Raw genomic sequence first — 23264 nt, forward strand, 5'->3', positions numbered from 1 at the left:
AATATAGAAAGAATCTGTGATTTTCTGCAAAATTCAGATAAGAGAATATTGTATGCTGATCAAGTTAAAGATTTATGATGATAATGTATGATGCGGAACATTACAAATTCTGTACCACTCTTTACAAAAAAACCAAAAATAATCTTGAAAAATTCTTGCAAAATTCTAACCAATCCCATTTATTCAAAGATCATTTTATGATCACATAGCGAACATCTGCTCGTTTCTGCTCGATTGCATCGCTGTTGAAGTCAGCATGCACAATTGAGCGTCCTAAATTGCAACCGGAAGTTGCATGATCCAAGCGATCTTTGCAACCGCAGAGAGGCACATCTGTGGAAAGCTTTTTAATGCCGCAATTGATATGATATAGGATGATAATAGCCCCTGGTTTCTGGACCCGCTCAACTCTAATGGCCAAACGATTATCGAAACGACATTTGTACAAGCAACTATAATTTTTGTAATCCCGTCAAGAGATGCAGGTGTAGCAGCTCACTGTGACGCAATTTCAGCGATCAAAACGCAAACTTATTATTTGTAATCTATGCTATTAGCTGCAAGTTATTGGGTGTTATTGGTTGTTTCGTAAGATCAAAACCTTGGCCACTTAGACCCCGAATACGCCTGTACACAACTAGCTTATGCATGGCACGCAAAGAAATAAGGGAAAAAAACCATAAACCGAATCCAAAACCCACAATTACCCGATCCCCAGACATCCAAGATACTTGAAGTGCCATTCGGTCAACGGGCGAGCATTATGAATATTAAATATTTGCTATTTGAAGTGAAAACAAACCGAATGACAACATGAAAAAAGGGGTTAAAATTCAATGGAACTTTTCCATCGTAATTCGAAATTGGAAAGGAAAATGAAGTCGAGATATCTATGTAAAATGCACATTTTCGGTCAAAGTAAACATAACTTCGTTATGATGGTTCTGTTCCTCCTCTTGACGTATTTGCTAATTGGAAACATGACAGCACAATCATTTAAAATCTGTGAGTTTATTTCCTTGTTGACCCAGTCAAAGCTCTTAAATTATTGTTAGAAAGACAGGCAGTGCAAAGAAAACTAGAGATGTAGGGATGTCTAATTAGCAGAAAATTCTTTTAAAAACTAATACCCATAAGTTCATTTGTGATCTTCGCAAGAATCTCTAGTTTTAATAGATCCCGTGATCTAAATACAAATAGAACACACGGGCAGTAATGTTTACATTAACCTGGCTGTTAATGTCGATTATGAGTGATAAGTGTATACAAAAATTCCATTGCTTTAGCTCTTAATTTTTGATTTCCATCTGTTCATCGCAACAGTCGTTAATTAAGTTCAATAATTTGTTAAGTTTGTGAGGCCGGAAAAAGATTTTGCAGAGCAAAACAGTGCACTTCCTTATTTTGAATGTACACATGTATATTAGGTGAATAATTTAATATGCATTACTTGTTAAATGATTATTATATATTTTTGGGATCTCATTTAAAAGCTTGCCCCTTTAAATTGATAATGGAAAGTCCCATCATGGAAACTGAAAGAGTTTTCAGCATAATCGACAACTGCCAAATCATTTTCAACAGCATCTCCCCTCCATCAGCGATTTCTTCATCTTTACTCTGGTCATTTTGTCGGTACATCTCACTTAAAGTGTTGACTTTTAAATGGCAGCCAGTAAAAGCTAACCGAAACAGCAAACTGAAAGGAAAAATAAACGAAACGCCAGCAGCGATAGAAATAATATTTTTTCGCGATTGTCATTGACTTTGTCCTTAGGATACTTGAAACAAAAAAGGCCGCGACAAATGAAAACTCAACGTCAGGGCCATGAAATTAAAAACAAAAAATATATAAAGCCCATCGTTTGCGTTTTTAGCCTGCAAAAGACAGGCGGCGGAAGGACGCGATGAATAAGATGATTTGTCAGCGCTTGACATTTTGACTGCTTCATTCAAGTCTTTAAAATCGAGAAAAGGACGACCGGATACTGGACATCATCATCATCATCATCATCATAATCAGCATCCATGGAGCAGAGCTGGCCAATCGGTGGGGATAAACAGTGTCATTCTAATGCTTAGCCAAACAAAGGGAACCAGGTGATACAAAAGGCACGGGCGGCTAACTTCTGGGTTGTTGAACCAAATGTGCCAAATGAATTGCAGGTGTCTTGAGTGCAGCGACCCACGCACACAGGAAACAGCTGCCGGTGCAGCAGCAAAGTGTCCTTTCCTACCGGCCACCCAACCACCCAACCACCCAGCCAGCCGGCAGGCAGGACACACATGCGCCTCCTTGTCGTCACCTGGGAAAACCAACCAGTAAAGCCAGAAAAGCACACACACACTTAAGCCATTATGCGCTCGCGGTGCTGATGACCCTTTGGCGGCCTGCCAACAACAGCAGTGGTACAGTAGTAGAAGTCTTAGTGGTAGTAGTAGTAGTAGTAGTGACAACAAACCGCTTGAAGGACCCTGTTCTGAAGGACCTCCCAGGATGTGGGTATGAGTCCAATGTCCTCTTTGGACCAATGTTGTTTACGACATTTATTGTGACTGCAGACCACTCGAATTAAAGGACTGGAATAATAGCACATAGGGTATAGTAGTCATCGATAGTCAGTCATCGCAATCAATTCTATCGAAAGTTGTTTATCGTCTACGATATATATATACTTATTACTAGTGAGAAAAGTTGTAAAACTAGGCTGAATTGTGTTTTACTTGGTTGCAAGAACTGTCTGTACACAAATTATATATTTAACGAAACAGCCATCAAAAGAAAATATAGCATTCATAAATCAGAAATCCGTTGCAGCATTTGGCACGCAATTTCCACTTGACCTTGACGTGCCATCCAGAGCTTTGCTTCCTTTTCGGTAGGCAGTTGACTTCCCCATCTACGCAAAACTCTTTATCTGTCTACATATTTCCCATGACATCACTACCCGAATCGCGAATCGATAAAAGGTCTTCTGCTCTTTCGCAGGCCGTAAACAAAACAGCAAGGGGTAGATAGAAGGCATCAATAATGAGTGAAGATAGTAAGTCAAGCAATAGATGCTTGGAAACCTGGAATACCTAGCGTATTATAAAAAGGTATTTCCGTATAACCAGAAAATGGTATTATTTCGTTTAAATTTTGTTAGCACGACTATCAGGATTGTCCTGATTGCCGAGTGATGTAGTACATAATGATACAAATAGTATTATATATATATTGTTATGCAGAAAGGCAGTAAAGATCTTTAAAGTTCAAGGGAGGTGGCCATACAATTGTTATTTTGATCACAACTGTATATTCACGGGCACACTTCAGTATAGCGTTCCCATATTAGCTTATCTATCTTGCCGTCTTATCAACCCGCCACTGCGACCGTAGCGAAAGTTTCCTGACCCTCCGCAAAGAAAGACGTAAGATCGTTCAAGAGTGTTTCGACCTTATAAATACCATAATCTGAGGTCGTTAGAATTTCAGTTACTTTCTGAGGAATACACAATCAAATCAGTTATGCCAAAAATAAGAAAAGTGTATAGAGATTTAAGAATTTGTGATTGCGAATGTATTATTTATTTAATAAATCTTAATAACGAAAGCATTATGAAAGTTATATGCCCAATACCTTTGAAACTAGGTACTAACCTATTTTAGACCCAGAAAAGTGTATGTGCAATCGCTGTGGCCACTTGAAAATTGTTTTCATTTTATCAACACAACTCGAGAGCTGATTAACCCCTGTCCACACTCTTTTTTTCCCTTTTTCGTCCACTGTCGATTTGAAGTCGATGCCCACTGCACTGATATTTGTTTGTCTGTTTGCAATGTCATTTGGGAATCTATTTATATTTGCCCCTCCTGCTGTGGAAAATTTCGATTTCCAGAAGGTTCCCATAGGCTGGGGTCAACTGAGGCTTTTTTGCAGTTCTACAACTGCAAGTCGGCCCCCTTGTGAATTCACAGGAAGGGGCATTATAATTTCAGCCGCAGTTCCTGTTTTCCGACGGGTCAAATGCCAGTTCCGGAGTTCACTGACACATATGGCAATCGATCGGGAATCGCACTGTGGATTAGATGCATCTTTCAATTGAATCTAGCAATCTAAACTACTAAGGAACTTTTAATGAGTCGAGTATGTATGTTCCACCCTTAATAAAAGATCATATTTGCTATGGTATTTTTACGAACATCACTTGCACTTTTAGCCGATACACTCGACTGGGTTCACAAAATTGATCTGCTCATTATGAACCGAATAGGAAACAGTCGCGTCTGTTTTGCTTTCATCTTTTTTTATTTTTGTATACTATTATATTTGTTGTGCCAGCAACATATGTGAAACATCTGACATTTTGCTTTGTCACGCGAATATTCGAATATTGAGCAATGCAAAAACAATGAGCTATGAAAATACTCGGCAGTACGAGCTTACTGAAAATAGCTATAAATAGTACTTCCCCTGACAGACCCTTTGGTTCTTTGGAGAACTATTATATCTTGCCCGTTTGAATCACTGGCGATTTATTTTGTTTTCTGTTTGCTGTTTTTGTTTTTTGGAACGTGCTTGAGTACTTAACAAAATCGGGTATCGGAATCTAATTGGCATTTCTTAATTAACCACTTTGTATGTGTGTCAAAATGGCAGTGTTATGGTCTGTAGATGAGTTTTTTAAATTTTATATATTTTTTTGTACCATTTTATAACTGCAATAAATTGTCAAGTGCTCAGCGTTCTTAATTGTTTGCCATAAGCGGATTGGAAAATGTCGTTAAACGTCGTCTGAAACTGGGCAGTAAATTATCATGTATATGTCTGGGATCATTATTGCATAATTTCCTCAAAGTGGAAAGTGTTTTTCATTTCATTTCATTTCAACTGTGTGTTATCTATTCAAAACTTTATGATGAGGTACTTGTGAGTTCTAATCGCTTGGCTGATAGCCAAACCTTTTGGCTTTACTGGCTGCCAATGTAGTGTTAATTAATTTCGCTGTGCAAATTAAGGCAATCCAATAAACTTGACCCAAAGTGTCGAACAAATAGGCCTGAGAAATCGCTGACATGTTCGAGTGCTGCTGCTGGGAATACAAAACAAAACAAACCACAAAACAATGGCCAATGGCCAATGGCCAATTGGCAATGGAGCATCTGAAGACCCTCGAAGTGACAGGCGCCAACTTCATAAAGCGAATTGCTTGATAATTGTTTGGTCAGCAAGCTGTCTGAATTGGCCAACAAGTTTATATTGAAATGTGGTTTTGCGGATGAAAACAGTTTCACTTCATACAGAGGTAGCTAATTGTGGCCATTAGCAACTTGAACACTGGCTGTCAAAAAGGATTGGCGTTTCTAGCAAAAAGGCTTAAAATTGTAATGAAAGATGAAGATATTCAGTATTTAGGCATTTCTCCCTTAACTGTTGCACTATAAGTTTTAATTACTTCACAACGTTTCCCAGTTTTGTAGGCTAGTGTAATTCGAGTGCGTCCACTGGGCGTATACGTGTTGGCCATTTAACCCCCTCAAACGCCTTGCGAATCCCAGAGGCCTGTCAATCCACTCTCTCTCTCTCTCCAGCGTTGACTCGCTCATGCATGATTGATGGCATTGATTGATCGGCGATCGATCGGTGTGTTGGCCACGTTGGGGCGGGGACTTAAGACACAAGCAATCATCTGGCCGACTGATCATTGTCATGTCGATCAAATCGGCAATTAGATAAACAATCGAAACAATGAATGAATTTAGCCCATCCAATGCTCAACGATCAAGTTATGACTTTGTTATGTAATTGAATTGCAAAGTGCTTAAATTAAAATGTTCAAGAAGATTAGAAGGTAGTGCACAGTGAATTAGTATTGCTCTAACTCAAAATGATAATTCAATTAAATTATTAACTAATTCGGTATACATCCTATTCTTTTATATAAGTAAATGCTTATGGTTTTAAGATTTGGTGTCTAAGATTTTTTAAGCCAGTATTACCGTTCAATCTAGATTGCATTTTTAATGAAAACTATAATTCCAGCATCTTGTCACAGGGCATTGCCAATTTGATCTGTCTTCGCCTGTCAATCCGTCAAGTGTTTTTCAATTCGCAGCTCGTTTAGAGGCTCAAACGTTACAAATTTGCTGCGCGTGCGCAAGTGTCTGGTTTTCTCTCTGATCTTTTCAGTTCACTCCACTGCTTAAAATCGAAATCGAAATCAAAATGAAAATCAAAATCCAAATCAAACTCAAAACTTAATCAATGCAATGCGCGCGCTTTTGGTGTAAGTGGCTTGGCTTTGGAGCTTGGAGATTTCATATAGGAGGCAGGTTTTTTTTTTCAATCTCACTTTTGATTTCGACTCCAAGCAGCTGCCGTTTAGATATTTTTGCACAGTTGCAGTTGAAGTTGCAGTTGTCCGTCCAGCGGCACGTTTTTTGTCAGGGTTGCCAGCGTGAGTTCATTTTAATTGCCAGCACATTCCGCTGTCCATGCACACAGATACTCACTACTCACTCCGCACTACTCACTACTCACTCCGCACTACTCACTACTCACTGCACACAACGCACTATTCATTCGGGCCAATAGACAACGGATACAGCCACCACTATCTAAGGAGCTTTGTAATGAGCGGGGATTGAATTGCTGGCCAGCACTTAAGCCTGATTGATTTACCCCCAAAAACCCAGGCAGGAACTTCACAGTTCTGTTGCCATATTGCTCCGAAATTGCTGGTCAAGAGTTCATCAAACTTTGAATGGCAACAGGAAACGGGTATGAATAGCTCAAAGTTCAAAGTATCATCTTTTGATGAAATCAAATAAGAATCAGATTGTATTATACATTTTCCGTTCGATTTGCCTGATTTGCATGGACTCCTTTTGCGTAAAGGGTATTCAAATGGTTTCCAGTTGCTCAAGAGTTGAGCCATTTAGGCTTCCAATTTATCTCTGATGTCCATAATTGATTCGCAGTGCAGATCTCTCTCGCAATTTCAGTTTGGTTAATTTTCAGATGGCGAGAATGGGGTTTTCTCTATATGTTTTTGCTGACTCTGTCACATTTGGCGGCGAACAAATTAATTTTTGCGCCTACATGCACTAATTGACTCGCATATGGGCGTCTGTCTGATCTGCGACGGCGTTTAGTAAATCCCAAAGAAAAACCGGGCGGGGGCAGCAAACAAAAAAAACTGTTCGCACAGATGGGAAAGTTACAAATTGGTTATACTCTTACACGGGGTACTTATGGCATTTATATATATTTATATTTGAAGAAAAGCTTGCAATTATCACTCCACACAAAAATTCCATGCGATCCAAAATCAGCAATAATATAATCGATTCAATGACCATTCTTTTATTCAAACCATTATTTGGTAGAAATTAAAATTTTCTAGCTTAATCATGCCAACAAGATTTACATATGAAAACTTAATATTTATTTATATTTACCATCATTTTTTAAAAGCCCAAATATTTATTTAAAGCCAATTGAGGTCGAATTGATTATCACTTTGGAAAGCACTTTCTTCATGCTCAAGTGCGATGAAATATAGTGCATATACCATATACAAAGACGGATACTTGATATCAATGTCTGCTCATCTTGCGCTGCCCACACAAAAAGCGAACAAAGACGCAGCTTGACCTACAAATGGCTAAATAGATAGGAAAAGCCGACACCCTTACACCTGGTTGAATGCCACATGGAGGTAGCATGGATAGTGGCATTAGAGAACATGAGAAACATGGAACCGAAGCAGATCAAGTGCACACGTGAGCACACATTCACACATGGACACTGGCACGCAGCAAATGCAAAATGGTTAATTAGAAATCAATTGAAACGTATATGTGCTCGTAATTGGCCAACGCCTGCAAAGCAGTCAACTGCCTGCCAACTGCAATGGAGAGCTGCCGCCAACTGCGACCCAAATACGCCACCAATTGGTTGTGGCATGCAAACTGCGACGAGAACCAGTTTGGACTGTGCCCCACCAAGCCCGCCGAGCCCCACTCCATACTCCATTCATTGCTACAGTCCAACTTTATCAGCTAGAACTGCGCAGAGTGTCTTTTCTCAAACTCAAATCGAATCTCAGATAAGATCTATACTTGCACCTACTAACTCTTCCCAACTTGACTCCCAGTGCGCTTCGTCACTACGTGGGCTGTAGTAGTACTACTAGTTTAATACTTCTTAAATAGAACAAAATTTCCGCATTCAACTCGAAAACTCTAGAAAATCAATCCTCATTGACGTTAAAAGCCACAAAAGCTGTTCGCTCAACGAGTTGAGTAATGGGCACTTGTGTATGATATGAATGAAGTGCATAAAGGTTGTCGAAGTCAAGTACTGTCGCCATAATAATATTACTTAACTTATTTTCAATTTATTATTTAACCAGAAACAATGACGTAGCCTTGACAATGAAATTTTGAACTGCACGTACATTGCTGCTCAAATTCGCATTAGTTATTGAGCTCAAAAACACTTTTGAAAAATACCATAGTAGAAACTTTAACTTTAGAAACAGTTAACATACCAAATACTATTAAAATATTTGATACCCCTTTCTTCCTTGCAAGTCCCCCAAATAGAACGAAATTAAAGGAAGAAGTGCAGTTTCTTCGCTCTGCCTGCTTAGAGAACTTGTTTGCCGGGGGAAATTGTAGGAAGTAGATTCTTTTGTAATTCCTCGGTCGGTTTCAATGGCACGACCGCCCCCCCATCAGCCGCCCACTTGCACTTTTCAGAGGCGATTTCCAAAGACGGTTTGCTGTTTGTTGTCAAGCAATTTAGCTCACTTCGCCGAAGGTTAGAGGCAACTGACTCTTTTGGCACCTCTTCGCCTTATCGCCGCCCGTCGCCCGTCGAAAGGGGTTTATTTTTTCACCATTTTGTTTTATTTTTGTATTTGAGTTTATTTATTTATTTCTGCGGGTCTGAGGTTGAGGTTGCACTCTCGGTGTCGCGTCGCGTCAATGCACAATTTGCATGCATGTCACGTTCCCTGCAACGATGACGGCTTCGTCACCTGGCCCAACGCACAGTCCCCGTCAAGAGCAACAAGAATTTGTACATTTCAGGCAGGAATAGTTCGAAAAGCGATCCATATTAACATGGCTAAACCGATGCGGTAATACCCTACTATACGGGGTGTTACTACCATCACTGAATAACTGCTTGTTTCAATTGAAAATACATTCCTTCTTATAGTACCAAAAGCTCTTTTTTGGACAAGCTATACATTAAATTTAATTTAATTTCATATCGTATTCGTTGTTACTTCGCCTACTTTAAGTACTCAATTTGATTACTCAAGTCGTGAGCGAAATATTGAACCTTTGAAAAACAAAAATTGAAAACGAAAATGTGGCGAGTCAATTAAATATTTTTGGCCATGTTTTTGTCTGTGTACTAAAGTTAATTGAATTCACGACTGGCGCCATGATTTACGATTTGTATGAGGAATGCCATAATAGAAATTCGAATTGGAAAAATTTCCTACATTTTCGAAGCACTTTTATTGGTGGTCTTCGATGTGATTAATTATAATTTTCATTTGTTTGCAATATTTTAAGGATATCTAACTGATATTCTTATAATTAAAGTTACATACAAGTTTCCCTAATAATTGTGTTGCGAATTTCGCAAATGTTTTGAAAAAATTGGATTTCGAAACTCCTTTGTTTTCGTGCTCCCATTTTTTCAGTGAGGGTGGTCATGTTATTCTGCGAAGTTGAACAACGCGGCTTTGTATAAATTGGCAGTGCGTACGGAACAATGAGAACTTTTGCATCTGCGAGATTCTGTGGTCACAGTCACAGTTCATTGAACCATTAGAACACACTTTGCCCTGCCGCAAAGATGCTGAAGAAGATGAAGATGTGGCTGCCGATGGATGATACGGATGGAGCCCATGTGCCTCTGGATGCTGCACAGTTAAAACAGTGCACGTCTTTCCTTGAAAATGTATCTACTGAGTGTCGCAAGTAACACAAAAACGTGTTTCTCTTGATCGGCAACACTAGCTCACTTATCGAGAATATATTTATTAATTGAAATACTACAAAGTATTTTTTATGTCTACATAAATATAGTTGTTGAGCTGAGCTAGCATTTGTCAATGATTTTAAGACTTGGGCATAATATTTCCAATAGTCGACCCTAACATACCCTTGCTTATTTAATTAGGGAAATACCAGATTTTATTAGGCCCCATATTAGTTTCAAAACAAAAACTGCCAACAAATTAAAAAAACAATGTTGTTTTTTTGTTTTAGAAGCCTTGTTGTTGTTTAACCAATTAAAGTTAGCTTCCGCCTACGTTTATTATTATTATTTGTATTTGTTTTGCTGGTTATTGAGCTTTTTTTCTTTCCGTGTGCCCCTGTAAATTCTGTAGGTGCTTTGTGGGTTCAAGCAAACACTTTGGAGCGTGTCAACAGTGGCACTACCGAGTCAGAAAAGCGTTGCATCTTTATTGGATTCAGGGGAGGTAATTATGGGGATGATGATGATGTTCACAATCTCCCAGTGTTCTCCCAGAGAATTGTGAATGTTGTCCTAACTGCTATGTTGCATAAGAAACTTTAGATTGTGAAAAAATTCTACATCAGAACTACAAAATCATTCCAGAACAACATTCATCTGAATTGAAAATAAAATTTTATTTTCATATCACCATAAATAACAACTCATTGCTCATATCTTAAAAGCAGTTTCTTTTCTAAAAGGGCTATCAATTTTGGAAATGCTATTTCTTTTGTCCAAAAAACGATAATCTGTGGGTGTTGATGGGCCATAAGACGCACATGTTTGGAACCCCAGCAAGCCACTTGACCCATATCCTTGAACTCCAAATGAAAACGAGCTTTCAGTGACCTTTTTGTGGGTACGCGTACGCAATAAGTGAAATATTTATAAACATAAGAACTTAAGGCGGCAAGCACAGCAAAAAATGGCATGTGAAGAGGCTGCATTGTTCGTGTGTGTGTGTAACTATGGTTTTTAGCGACTTCGAAGGCCAAGATGGCCAATGCACCGAGTGCTATTACCAATAAATGCGATGTGGCCTAGACGCAGGCACACATCAAAGCGAAATTCTCTGGAGAAACCCATTTGGGGAAGGGGCATTCTTCCCCGGGGAGATCATCGCCATGTAGCCATGCAGCTATGGAGACCATTTAAAAATAGCAAAATCAAACGAATCCCGTGATTTCACGGAGGCTTGTCGCATGTGTCTCACTACCGAGAACATAAATACAACAGTATGTACAACAAAAATATGAAAAGTCGACGGGGCGAAAAGAAACACATGTGTCAGCTGCACCACAAACAATTTAATACTATAATATTAATGGCAATTTGTTAAAAGGGTTGTAATTATTTATAGCAATCGCCCTAATGATTCAGACAATAAATAGGTTTAATAATTTGAAATCCCTAATGAAAGCCTATGAATAGAAGTCATTAAACGGGCTTAGTAGCTCTAATTATCAAGTCTCTAATAGTCAAGTCTCATTAGTTAGTCAAATACTTCTTATTAATAGTTATTATTTTATGAACATCATAAAACTGATTGGCCATAAATTATAACATTTTAAATAAACACTCTATGAGTAGTGCTCACAAATATTTTAAAATGTTTTTTTTAAGTTCTAGGTTTCAAATAATAATAATTATATTATTTAAGTTCTAAATTGATTTCCACTCTCAGAATTTTAGGTACCTAGTTTTCGATTCTATTTTCGTTTAGATGAGGAATGTTCTAACATTCGAGTTCGTTTATCTTATTTTTTCCCTTTCTATTCCATAAAATATAATATATATAATTTTTACTTTACTTATAGGTTTATTTATTTATTCAGTAAACTATTCTAACAACCTCCTCCCGATTTCATTTGCATCTTAGTCATAATAAAGTAGCTGAGAGGTTCAAAAGTATCTTATTATCTCAAACTGAATTCCGCAAAGGAAATCACTTACCCAAAAAGCAACAACGATTGTGTTGCAAGTTGACTGCTGCTTTTTCTTTCACGTTTTTGGCTCCTTGTTCTGTATCTCTTGTTGTTATTGTTGTCGGTTCAAGATGCATAGATGGCTGAGAGGAGAGTAAGAGGTTGCGAATGAGACGGCGATAGGGAGCGAGTGAGAGGGCAAGCGAGTTGTAATTGAATGTTTGGCTCTTAATTAAAACAAGAATTGTGACAGCCACGCTTTAAGGCGGAGGGGGCGTGGCAAGCCCGCTCCCGCTCTCACTCTCTCTCTTTTGGTTCTTCCTATTCTTCGCTCTCTCTTCGCTTGCCCTTTTTGATTATCTAATCCTTGGGGCAGGTGACATTTTGCAACTTTTGGGGAAGCGGAAGTTGTTGCCGTTTTCTTGTGCTGCCGCCGCTGCCAATACCGTTATCGATTTTTTGCGGCAGCTTGTTGTTGTTCTTGTTGTTGTTGTTGCCGCTGTTCGCTGCTGCCGCCGTAAGCCGAAAAAAAGGCGTGTGTGTGTGGCAAAGAGACAGAGGAACGTGGAGAGGAGAGGAAAAAGCCAGTGGCAAAGCGCATCCATGGACAGGAGGAGAATGGAGGAGAGTTGGGGAGAGTGGAATATGGGAGGAGAGGAGTGAGAGAGGAGAGCCGAAAAGGCCAAAGCGAAACGGGTTAAGACGCAAGACAATGCAGATAAAGGCGGCAACAACAACAAACACGGTCAAGAACGGCAACAACAGCAACCACAACAGCAGAAGGCGTCGCGGCACGCTCTTCTTCTTGCTCTCCTTCTTTATCATCTGCTGGCAATGCATTCGTGTTTTTGTTGTTTTTTTCGGGTGCTTTTTTTGTATTTCTTCGTTTTTTTTTTTTGGAAAACTTGAATCTTTACCAGCTGCGTTTGGAGTTTTCCAGCCACTTCTTAAATGCGCGCGCGCATTTCCCACGACAAAAAGAAAACAAACAACCAGCGCGAGACACACAGTAACACTTTGCAGAAAAAAAAATAAATGACCAATGCAAGAGGAACACACCAGCACCGAAAAAAAAGAACAACAGTTAAGATCGCCGCGTTATTTAACCGCTTCTACACACACCTCACGACGCGATTTCTTCGGATTGTTTGGCTTGGTTTGTTTGGTTTGCTCGCTTTCAGCTTCGAGTTCGCTTCGAATCGGTCTGTTCTCAGCAAGGTGTTGCAGCCAAACTAAAGCGTCCGTCGGCGGGTCGAAGCGAACCACAGCGAACCGAGTCGAGCCGAAGCTGCACGAAGACGCACGAAGACGGACGAAAGCACTATCGTAGAGATGGGTCGCCAGTGCTTGCGCTAGTCTATCGATATATCGCACATGTGTGGCAAATCAGCTGGTGCAATGTTAAATTGCCATTAACAGCGTTAGTTGAAATATAAACTAATTTGCTAATAACATTTAAAAGTGAAATGTAACGTTGTTTCCTTTGTTTAAGTGCGGTTATTATTATAATTAATATTTAACTCTTGCTCTTTTATAATCGGCGCGCAGCGAAAGCACCATCGTAAATATGGGCTGGATGTGCTTGCGATAGATAGTCCATCGATAGTCGAATATATTTGTTCTTTTTATTTAGTTCCTTTTTATAGATTACATTTTAAATACAATTTTTATATTTATCTAAAATATATACACCATTTTAATTAAACATTTCAAATGGAATTTTAATAAAAATTAATATGTGATATTTGTACCGTTATGAAAATGAGTATTTTATCGAATCGAAAATACTAAATACCTAACGGCTAAAAAATGGTGACCCAAAACTGCATTTACGTTGGAGTTGAAATTCTTAAATAACGTATAAAATATAGCATTTTTATTCGCCAACCGCCCAGTTTTCGAAATGAAACAATCAGTTTTGTATAATACACTTCATATAATTGTATGCAGGTATTAATATATGCAATTATTTAACATTCAGTGGCGCATGCGGAAGAAGACCGAAGAATTCGCGGACAATTTGCTAGCCGTTTGTATTTCAAATGTCTCGATAAAGTAATATTGCTGTATTGCGTCTACTGTGCGAATTGTCAACGTGCTCTTCATTTTCTTTCAGTGCACACGCCACATTTACCATTATTTGTACATTCTTATGTATTTTTTTTTTTTTGTGGGCTTCTTTGTAAATCATGTTTGCCGAATGTTTAGCTCGTACACACTAAAACTAATAAACTGATTTCGTTTTGTTGACTAGCATTTAGTTATTTGCTTTTTGTAAACAGCATAAAATGTAACTTTCTTATTTTATATGCCACTAGATAAACTAAATTATTGCACATCATTTATTTAGGATTAGAACATAGTTTGCCACACGTGCCTGAGTGCGTTGGTGTGGATTTAAAAGATTCCTGCTGACTCATCCGATCCAATCCGATCTGATCCATCTGGATTGATGTCTATGTCTTTGTATTGAATGATATGTACGCTACGCTTTTGACTAATTGGTTTTTGGATCGATCGTATAGATGCCCCAATACTACTCATAGAGTAAAATTTTGCCATAATTTATATAGGTGTGTGTGTGTGCAGTGATGGGAATTGTGAAAATAGAGAAATTTTCTAAATTTTTCAATACTTCTTGTTGCACTTTTGCACTATATACTGCGATCATCCATTGAAAAGTGACCATTCCCATCACCGCATTTATGTATGAGTGTGTGTGATGGTGATGGCGTTTTGGTGTTGCTTTTCTCTAAGTGTAGGGTATTTAGCTGTCGTTTTAAAACAGCAAGGCTCCAACCACGTTTAATGCCTGATGGTGTTGCTTTTGTTGTTGCTTCTGCTGCTGATTCTGTTGTTGTTGTTGTTGATGTTGCTGTTGTTGTTGTTGGTGGTGGTGTGTGTGGTACATGCTTGTGGTTGTTGTTGTTGGCGATTTGAGTTCCTCCACTATAATGGCACCATTCTCATCCACCAAGTGATTTAATAGTAAATTCTCAACCTGCTCATCGGACAGTAACTCTTTTGGCTCTGAAGATCTGCAAAGTTAGTTATTTTTGTATGTAATAGCTTTGCATACCGAAATTTCAACGAAAAAACACAAAACTGAGACTTGATAAGAGATATTTACATACATATATGATATATAGTGGGTGATAGGACAGGTAAGCAATTACAACACTTAAAACAAAGTCGGGCTTAACCGACCTTCAGATAACCGGTACTCTAAAGTTTCACAAGCGTACTTTAAAACAATGAAAAATATAATCATTAAGGTTTTATAAATTTATAAGTATATACCAACGTATATTCTTAGGATCGATTATAATCTAAAATAATTTTCAGTTTGGTTAAAAATAAGTTTCGGACTAAGATAAATTTCTAACTAAACTCAAAACCAGAGTACAGGGTATTCAACATAGGTACATTCAAATAGACAGGGATAGCGATATGGAGATGACTCGGCTTAGAGGGAGAAGGCAATAGCGATTCCAAGCGGTTAATGAGTGGGAAAAAGGTAACGTTTAGAAAAAAACACAACAGATATTTCTCGATTTTGGTTTTTGCGTTTTGAGCAGTACATACAGAATTTGAGGTTAAAGCGAGTGTGCGTTCGTGCTGTTGTTGTTATAATTATTGTTGTAGTTCTTGTTGTTGCTGTTGTTGTTATTGTTGTTGGTATTATTATTATTGTTGATGTTGTAGTTGTAGTTGTTGCAGTTAGGTTTTTGAAAGATATATTTTGTGAGAGATCGAAAGTAGCAAAAGCAGAGACCAAATCAAAGCAGCCAATTTTGTTCATATTAGTAATTTTGAGTACTATTAGTAAATTTTGCAGTTGTTCATTTTTTGTAGTTGGTTTGGTTGGTTGGTTGGATTAGATGGGTGCAAAAATTGCGCTGATCATCGCTGTTTCGGTACGGGTAATACATATGGTGGTATATAGAGATATTTTTTTTTTTGGTTTCGAAATTCAAATTTAAATTCAAATTGAAATTCGGTTTTGGAATCGAAATCGAAATCAGATTTCTGACTTCAAATCACTCCGAGTTCAAATGAGCTTGGTGAGGCGACTGTGCAGCGAGTTGAGCAGACTGCGACCGCCACCATTTGCCCCATTACCACCACCGTCTACTGACCTGCTGAAGAGGAAAAAATCACCGGCACCGCCGCCAGATCCAGATCCAGAACTGGATCCAACTCCAACTCCTGTTGCACCAGCTGCACTCCCAGTTGCACCGCCACCGGTCAGCGCCAGTGAGTCCGTTGTGCCGCCGAGCAGTGCATCTCCCTCGGCTGCACAATCGCCGGACATCTCGGATTCGCTGTTGCGACGCTCCAGGCTGCGTCCGACCTTCTGAAAGCCGTAGCTAAACACATCCTTCACCTTGTCACCGGCATCGATCAGCAGATCCAGGCTCTGGCGTCGTCCACTGCCCTTGAAGCTATTCGAACGGGACAGCCACTGGCTGAGGCTCTGCTTGCGGCTCATTTGCTGGCCACCACCGCTGGATGCACTGCTATCGTCCTGGAATATTGTCGTGCAGGTGACCTTGCGCTTCGGTTCATCGGATGACGACGTCGAGTGCTGGGACTGGGCATCCGCATCGAGATGATTCCTGGCCAGGCCGAGGCCCAGGCCGCCGGACATGCCGCCCGTAGAGTCCAGGCCCTGCTGCTCGAGCAGCGACTGATTCGAGTAGCTGGAACTGGTGCTATCCGAATGCGACAGCCGGATCTCCGTCCACTGCTCAATGTCATTGTCCGCCGGTGCGCCGCCAGCCGAAGTTGAGACGGAAGCGGATCCCGACGCCAAAGATCCGCTGCCCGACTTCACCTCGTAGGGAGCGTGCAGACCCAGCGGTCCCAATCCGGCTTCCCCATCCGCCGCCGCTCCAGTGCTCGCCGACTTGTGCATGCCGCCGGCCAGTTTCTGCGGAAAGGTGAGCACCGCCTCGAAATCGGTCAGCAGGTGGGGGCACTCGTGGTGACCCAGACGCTCGGGCATGCGCAGGTACTCCTCATCCGCGTGCTCCTGCTCCTCGGCGGCCGCCTCCGTCTCGAGATCGGCAGCTGTTCCGCAGGAACTCCTTTCCAGACCCGCCGTCAGCGTGTCCACGGCGTCCACCTGACGCAGCATGGCCTCGTAGTTGAGCAGGTTATTGCGCTGCTGGCGCTGCCGGTGTATGTCCTCCGAAATCTGCTCCAGATTCTTTAACGCCTCGTTGTACGTTAGCTTTGCCGCACTGACCTTCGCCTCCAGCTCGTTGACGCGCGTTTTCTGCGCCTTCAGCAGTCCATTGTAGTTCGCCCGGGTCTCGTAGTACGGCCTATGGTATCAGGGAAGGATTCCAGCGTATTAGGTTAGTGGTGCTGCCGGCTGTGGCCATGTGGCCAAATCAAGTCGGCGATACTCACGAACAGAGGGTACAATACAAAGCGTGCATAATGCTAAAATATCTCAACAAAAGTAAATTGCGCTTGAGCTGCAATCTAAAAGAAAGATCAAAGTACGGAAGACAGAGCAGTCCGCCATAAAAAACAAAAAAAGGAAAATGCATATAACAAATTAGAATTTAATAAACAAATAGAAAACTTAAAAGTAAACCAAAGATTAAATAAGATAAGCGTAAGTTCGGCAATAAACCGAAGTTCGAAAATCCCCTAGGATTTCAAGTGGTTTTTTATCTGATGGACAGAAATATTTTCTAATAAACATTAAAGTTTTAAAAAATATTTATAATTATTATAAGCATCAGTCTTTAGATCAAAATAAACTCTTATTTAATGGGAAAATGTTGTTTGAGAAACGGACATTTGGAACTTCTGGGTCAGCAGCATTCGAACTTCGGTGGCAAGAGGTTGCTGTGACCTGGTTCTGGCCCACTCCTTGGGACCCCTAAGCAGGGAACCAATGAACTTTACCTGGATGCACGGAGCGCTTGCTTCAGCTGACCCTGCAGCTTGCCGACCCGATTGTTGGCCACCTCCAGCTTCAGCTGGCACATCTTGAGGGCGTTGCGGGTGTCGGTGACCTCCAGCTGGGACTGATTAACCTTGCTGGCGGCATGGCTGAGCATCTCCTGGCAGGCGGTGTCCAGCGTCGACTTCTCGCCCAGACCCTGCTCGGCCAGATAGACCATCTCCTTGGCGGCGGCATGAATGGACTTGGCCTTCTCGTGGCTGGCCGCCGCCAATTGCGTTTCCTTGGCCAGCTGGGCGGCGTAGATGCGTGACTCGTAGTACGGCTTGGCGGCATCAATGGAGTTGCCCAGCTTGTGGGCAGCTGCCTTAATCCGCACCACACTTTCGGCCAGCAAACGCTTGAACTCGCACTTGGCCTCCTTGGAATCGCAAGCAATAATGGTGAGTAAATGGGGTAATTGGGGAAAAATCAATACTCGCCCACTCACATCGAGGTCCACTTCGTAGCGGTTGATGTTGTCCGTGGCGGAGTTCAGCTTCTCCAGCTCCACCTAAGCGGCTCGCAAGGATTAATTTGCATGGCAGCTATGTATAGAGGGTACCTACCTGGACCCTCGGATCCACGGGCGTGTTGCTCTCCGTTGACATGGTAGCTGCGGGCTGCTGATTTTGGGGTGGCGATTCGCTGGGCTTGCCTGGATTTCACCGTGGAGTTGCTGGTGTGGATGCAGTGCAGCAGGGCAGCGGGTTCGTTCAGTGGGTCAATTGCAATTGCATTTAGCAATGCGACTCATTAGCCACGGTACATCGCGAATAGCAAAAGCAAAGCAAATCGAATCAATCGTGGAATGGAAATCAAGCGAGCTTTTGCAGACACAATTATGACAACACGCTCCGGAGCTTTTGCGCTTGGCCAGCGGAAAAAGCTCTGGTCAGCTGCTTTTTACCGTTGCGAAGCGCGCAGAAACTATCGTTTATTCCCATTGATTCCGATAAGAAAGACAATTGTTCAACAAAAATAAGTAAATAAACAATATTGTGTCTTTTATTGCAAATAAAAACATGTTTTAGAGCATAAATTAATTGCTTGATTCATTCAATTCATAAAAATATCCTGGATTAATAAGAACAAAATAAAGTTCTTCTATTCACATGCGATCGGAACTCAGAATCCCTACGGTTGCAGTGCAAACTAATACATTTGGAGTAAGATTAGAAATATGTTGAAAAGCCTTACATATACTTATTTTTGGTTTTAAAATGCTTAAAGATAATGAAAGAAATGCACAGCATATTAATATTAATTAAAACATCCACATTTTTCACATTTCAGCGTTCCACGAGCATCGCTTAGTCATCGCTGTTCGTTTGACGCGCACACGAAATACTGGAATTGCGGGCGTCTGGTCACACTGCACCGATTGCACCCAGTGTCATGTGCGTGCATGTGTGTGCGTGTGTGTGTGAGTGTTAGTGTGTCGTATGAATTGTGGCGACCAAGTGAACAAATAAAAATAAATAAATAAATGCACATTGCGACCGACGTTGCGTGTGTGCAGACGCCAGATGGTGCAGTTGGATGACCCCAGCGGATGACCCCAACAACGAGTGACCCCGCTCGAACCGCATTCAACATTCGACATTCGAAATCAAAAACCCAAAGACAACAAAAACACCAGCCGCAGCGACAGCGGCAGCAGCAGCAGCAACAACAACAACAGCAGCAACGGCGATCGCTCGCACACACACGCACACACAGGTAGTAATCCGAACGGTAAGTTGTGTTTCACTGATAAAAACTTATCACCCCCACCAAAAAAAGAAAAAACAACAAAAAAAAAGTAAAAGGAAAAGGAAAAGATTCCGATAATTCTAATTTGATTTTCCATTCAAACCATTTGCTGCTCCATTCGCCGTTCATTTGCTCCATATTCTCTCTTTCTGCTTGCATGGCACAGACAGCAGCGAAATAACGGTAAAGCTAGCGCCCCAGACAGGAAGTGGTGAATAATTGAATATTCCAGCGACGTACAGACTAACTAATGGCCACGGGCGGCGGCGGCGGCGGCCACGGAGGCAGCGGCGGCGGTGGATTGGGTGGACCGGGATCCGCCGGAAGTGCTGACCATCACAAGCGCAACACCTTCACCAGCTATGTGGCACCGCTACCGGGAGATTTGCGCGCCACAGCGGACACAAACGAATGGTGCCTGCCCAGCGATCTGAGAGACGTCCATCTGGCCAAGCCGCGTTTGCTGCAGGGCGAACAGATAGTGGCCTCGGCGCCGGCCTACATGTACTCACCGATCGATCCGATGGACAGCAGTGGTGGCAGTGGCTCCACGCTCACAGCCACAACGTCTGCGTCGGGCACACCAGCGGATTATCATCATAGGGAGGCCACCTTCGGACTGCTTAGTGTCACCAATTTCAAGCTGGCCTTTGTGCCGCTGCATGCGAAGCGTAATAATGCCAGCACAGCACCACTGGTGGATCTCTACCAGGAGAACGCCTATGTGGGCCGGAATGAGATCACGCTGAACAACATCGATCATATCTACACCATTGCCGAGCTGGGACGGGCGGCCAGTGCGCTGCAGGCGGCGCGCGGCATGGCCAGCCATGCGGGAATCAGCAGACGCAAGAAACTGGAGCCCTTCAAGCAGCAGAACATAAGCGGTCGCATTGCCGCGCTGCACATTGTGTGCAAGAACTTTCGCCTGCTGAAGTTCGCCTTCCAGCAGCAGGACTCGAAGATGTTCGGTGCCAGTGATCAGGGCAAACTGATTGCCTCCGCATTGGTGCGTTTCGCCTATCCCATGCGGCATGACCTGAGCTTCGCCTATGCGCACCGTGAGCCGTACTATTCGACGCTGGGCGCATCGGGCACTAGTATGTATGCGACGAAGAATGATTGGGCCAGGGAGCTGATACGTTGCGGCGCCACCGAGTGGCAGGTGGTGAGCAGTGCCAGTGTTCAGCTGCTGCAGAATCCCCTCCAGGCGGGCAAGTACACTGTGCCGCCGCATTTCGTCATACCGAAGAGCTGCAGCGTGGATCGTTTCCTGGATCTGTCGCGCGCCTTCTGCGATTCACGAGCTGCCTTCTGGGTGTACAGCTATGGCAGCAGCGCTGCCCTGGTCAGATTAGCTGAACTGCAGCCGGCTGCGCAGCAGGACACCAAATCGGAGAATGTGATGCTGGAGCTGGTGCGCAAATGTGATGCGGGACGGCAGCTGAAGCTGCTGCAGCTAACGGATCGATTGCCGAGCATTCAGGATGTGCTGCGTGCCTATCAGAAGCTGAGGCGCCTGTGCACGCCGGAAACGCCGGAGAAGTTCATGCTGCAGGATGACAAGTACCTGGGTTTACTCGAAAAGACCAACTGGCTGTTCTATGTGTCGTTGTGCCTACGCTACGCTAGCGAAGCGGCTGCCACGCTGCGAAGCGCCGTTACCTGTGTCCTCCAGGAGTCCAATGGCCGTGATCTGTGCTGTGTGATCAGCAGTCTAACGCAATTGCTGCTCGATCCGCATTTCCGCACCATCGATGGCTTCCAGTCGCTGGTGCAGAAGGAATGGGTGGCTTTGGAGCATCCGTTTCAGCGGCGCTTGGGTCATGTCTATCCTGCCCAGCCAGCCGGCGGCAATGCCGAGCTGCTGGACAGCGAACAGAGTCCAGTGTTCCTGCTCTTCCTCGACTGCGTGTGGCAGCTGCTGCAGCAGTTCCCCGACGAGTTCGAATTCACGCAGACGTACCTGACCACGCTGTGGGACTCGTGCTTCATGCCCATCTTTGATACCTTCCAGTTTGACACGCAGGCCCAGCGCCTGAAGGCGGTGCGCGATTCGCAGCTCGTCCAGCGTCCCGTTTGGGATTGGGGCGAACAGTTTTCGGACAAGGACAAGATGTTCTTCAGCAATCCGCTGTACCAGCGCCAAAGGGGCGATCTTGGCGCCCAGGCTGGCGCCGCGGCGCATCGCCGATCCCTGGCGGTGGGCAATAAAGGAGCGCATGGTGCTGGTAGTGGACACACGCCATCGCGCAACACCATCAATCCGCAGCTCTTTCCGACCGCTTCGTCAGTGCCTCAGGATCGTTTCCTGCAGCCGGCCCACCGGATCTTCGATCTGCAGGTGTGGGATCAGTGCTACTACCGCTGGCTGCCCATTTTGGACATTCGCGGCGGCGGCCAGCCGCAGGTGGATCTCTTCCATCGCCTGCTGCTGAGCAACATAGCGAAGATACAGCGCTGCCTGGAGTATCAGAACTTTGACGATCTGCCCGATGCGTTCTACGAGTCCACCGGTGAATCGCGGCCCAATCGGCTCAAGGACGAGAAGCCGGACAAGGAGGATGAGGCCGAGTTCGTGGACGGTGTGGAGCGGCGCAGGAAGACGACAACAAAGGCCGCCACGCCAACCAATGGACTCACATCCGTCAACGGCAATCTGCAGCTATCGACGCTATCGTCGTTCTTTCCCTTCGGCAATCCCATCGCCGGGGATGCGCCGCTCCAGCTCTACGATATCCTGAGCAGCAGCAGCGAGCTGCTGATGGAGACCTCCTCCTTCCTGGACAAGTCGTCCATTGTCTGATCCACACAACCACACACACACACAACCACACACACTCGTTCCACTTGTTTACTTTCAACGCTGAACTTTCGAAGTATTACACACAAAAACAAAAAAACAAAAAACAGAAAACATTTAAGAGGAAATTCCTTCACATATACATGGCATATCGCTTTTAACACCTTTGATTATTGTTAACTAATAAGCAAGTTATGGTATAAGTTTTTTTTATTTCGTTTTACTACCACTAAACTGCATTGCATTGCTGCATGATCAACAGTAAAAGTAACATTGACTAAATAATAATAATAATAATAACAAACGTAACGACAAGCAATTGATGTGAAACGAATTAGAAACACAAATCGGCAAAAAACGAAGCGTACGAAAACACCAATTAAATCAATATGTATTATATTGTATGTAACTAAATATATCGATATGTATATTTAAATAAATCAAAAGTGTAAAATCAACAAAATTAGCGTTTTTAAATAATTAACCAATAATAAAACAGGGACTGCACAAGGGTTAACATGGCTTAAAGCTTCGATAAATAACTGTTTCATTCCCGATTATTTAGGAATCCATTTTATGGTTATCCTGGTTTTGCAGTTATAATCATAGCAAATGGAAATTATAATAAACTTATGTTATGTTATTACATTATTTTATTATTATAATTTGTTATTGGCACGAGAATCTAGATTTAAAAGTCAGCGAAATGGGTAACACCAAAATATATTCAAGAACATAAAGGGCTATTGGATAAAAATCATAATATAATTACAGATCATATAATTGTA

At 42.4% G+C, this 23264-nt stretch overlaps 3 protein-coding genes across 17 annotated transcripts in view; 1 reads left to right on the plus strand and 2 right to left on the minus strand.

Moving 5' to 3' along the window:
* Positions 1 to 13222, minus strand: part of LOC6524747 (Ca(2+)/calmodulin-responsive adenylate cyclase) — a 33813-nt gene extending 20591 nt beyond the window's left edge. For 8 of the 12 annotated variants that reach the window (XM_015190380.3, XM_015190382.3, XM_015190377.3 and 5 more), the window contains exons 1-2: positions 12874 to 13196; positions 11985 to 12099 (exon numbers count right to left, since the gene is read on the minus strand). The gene's annotated coding sequence lies outside the window, so the exon portion shown is untranslated. Of the gene's footprint in view, positions 1 to 11984; positions 12100 to 12873 lie in introns of all 12 variants that reach the window. The other 4 variants (XM_039377504.2, XM_002100555.4, XM_039377505.2 and 1 more) reach the window with 4 other exon arrangements.
* A 650-nt stretch (positions 13223 to 13872) lies between these two features.
* Positions 13873 to 18773, minus strand: LOC6524749 (SH3 domain-binding protein 5). Of its 3 annotated transcripts, XM_015190384.2 has the most exons (6): positions 18488 to 18773; positions 18370 to 18432; positions 17882 to 18300; positions 17375 to 17449; positions 16096 to 17286; positions 13873 to 14994 (listed from the first exon to the last, which is right to left on the minus strand). In XM_015190384.2, exons 1-6 carry the CDS (start codon positions 18527 to 18529, stop codon positions 14736 to 14738), a joined length of 2049 nt encoding a protein of 682 aa, XP_015045870.1. In that variant the 5' UTR covers positions 18530 to 18773; the 3' UTR covers positions 13873 to 14735. The 3 variants fall into 3 exon arrangements, with proteins under 3 accessions (XP_015045870.1, XP_002100593.2, XP_015045869.1); XM_002100557.3 differs by lacking the exon at positions 17375 to 17449 and having other exon boundaries at positions 18488 to 18772; XM_015190383.3 differs by lacking the exons at positions 18370 to 18432; positions 18488 to 18773 and having other exon boundaries at positions 17375 to 17442; positions 17882 to 18001.
* Positions 18774 to 19308: 535 nt separating this feature from the next.
* LOC6524750 (myotubularin-related protein 10-B) lies at positions 19309 to 23216 on the plus strand. 2 transcript variants are annotated; one of them, XM_015190385.3, is made up of 2 exons: positions 19309 to 19655; positions 19840 to 23216. In XM_015190385.3, exon 2 carries the CDS (start codon positions 19924 to 19926, stop codon positions 22477 to 22479), a length of 2556 nt encoding a protein of 851 aa, XP_015045871.1. In that variant the 5' UTR covers positions 19309 to 19655; positions 19840 to 19923; the 3' UTR covers positions 22480 to 23216. The 2 variants fall into 2 exon arrangements, with proteins under 2 accessions (XP_015045871.1, XP_002100594.1); XM_002100558.4 differs by having other exon boundaries at positions 19309 to 19640.
* The last annotated feature ends 48 nt before the right edge of the window (positions 23217 to 23264 follow it).

Source organism: Drosophila yakuba, chromosome X (assembly GCF_016746365.2).
Source record: "Drosophila yakuba strain Tai18E2 chromosome X, Prin_Dyak_Tai18E2_2.1, whole genome shotgun sequence".
NCBI lineage: Eukaryota > Metazoa > Arthropoda > Insecta > Diptera > Drosophilidae > Drosophila > Drosophila yakuba.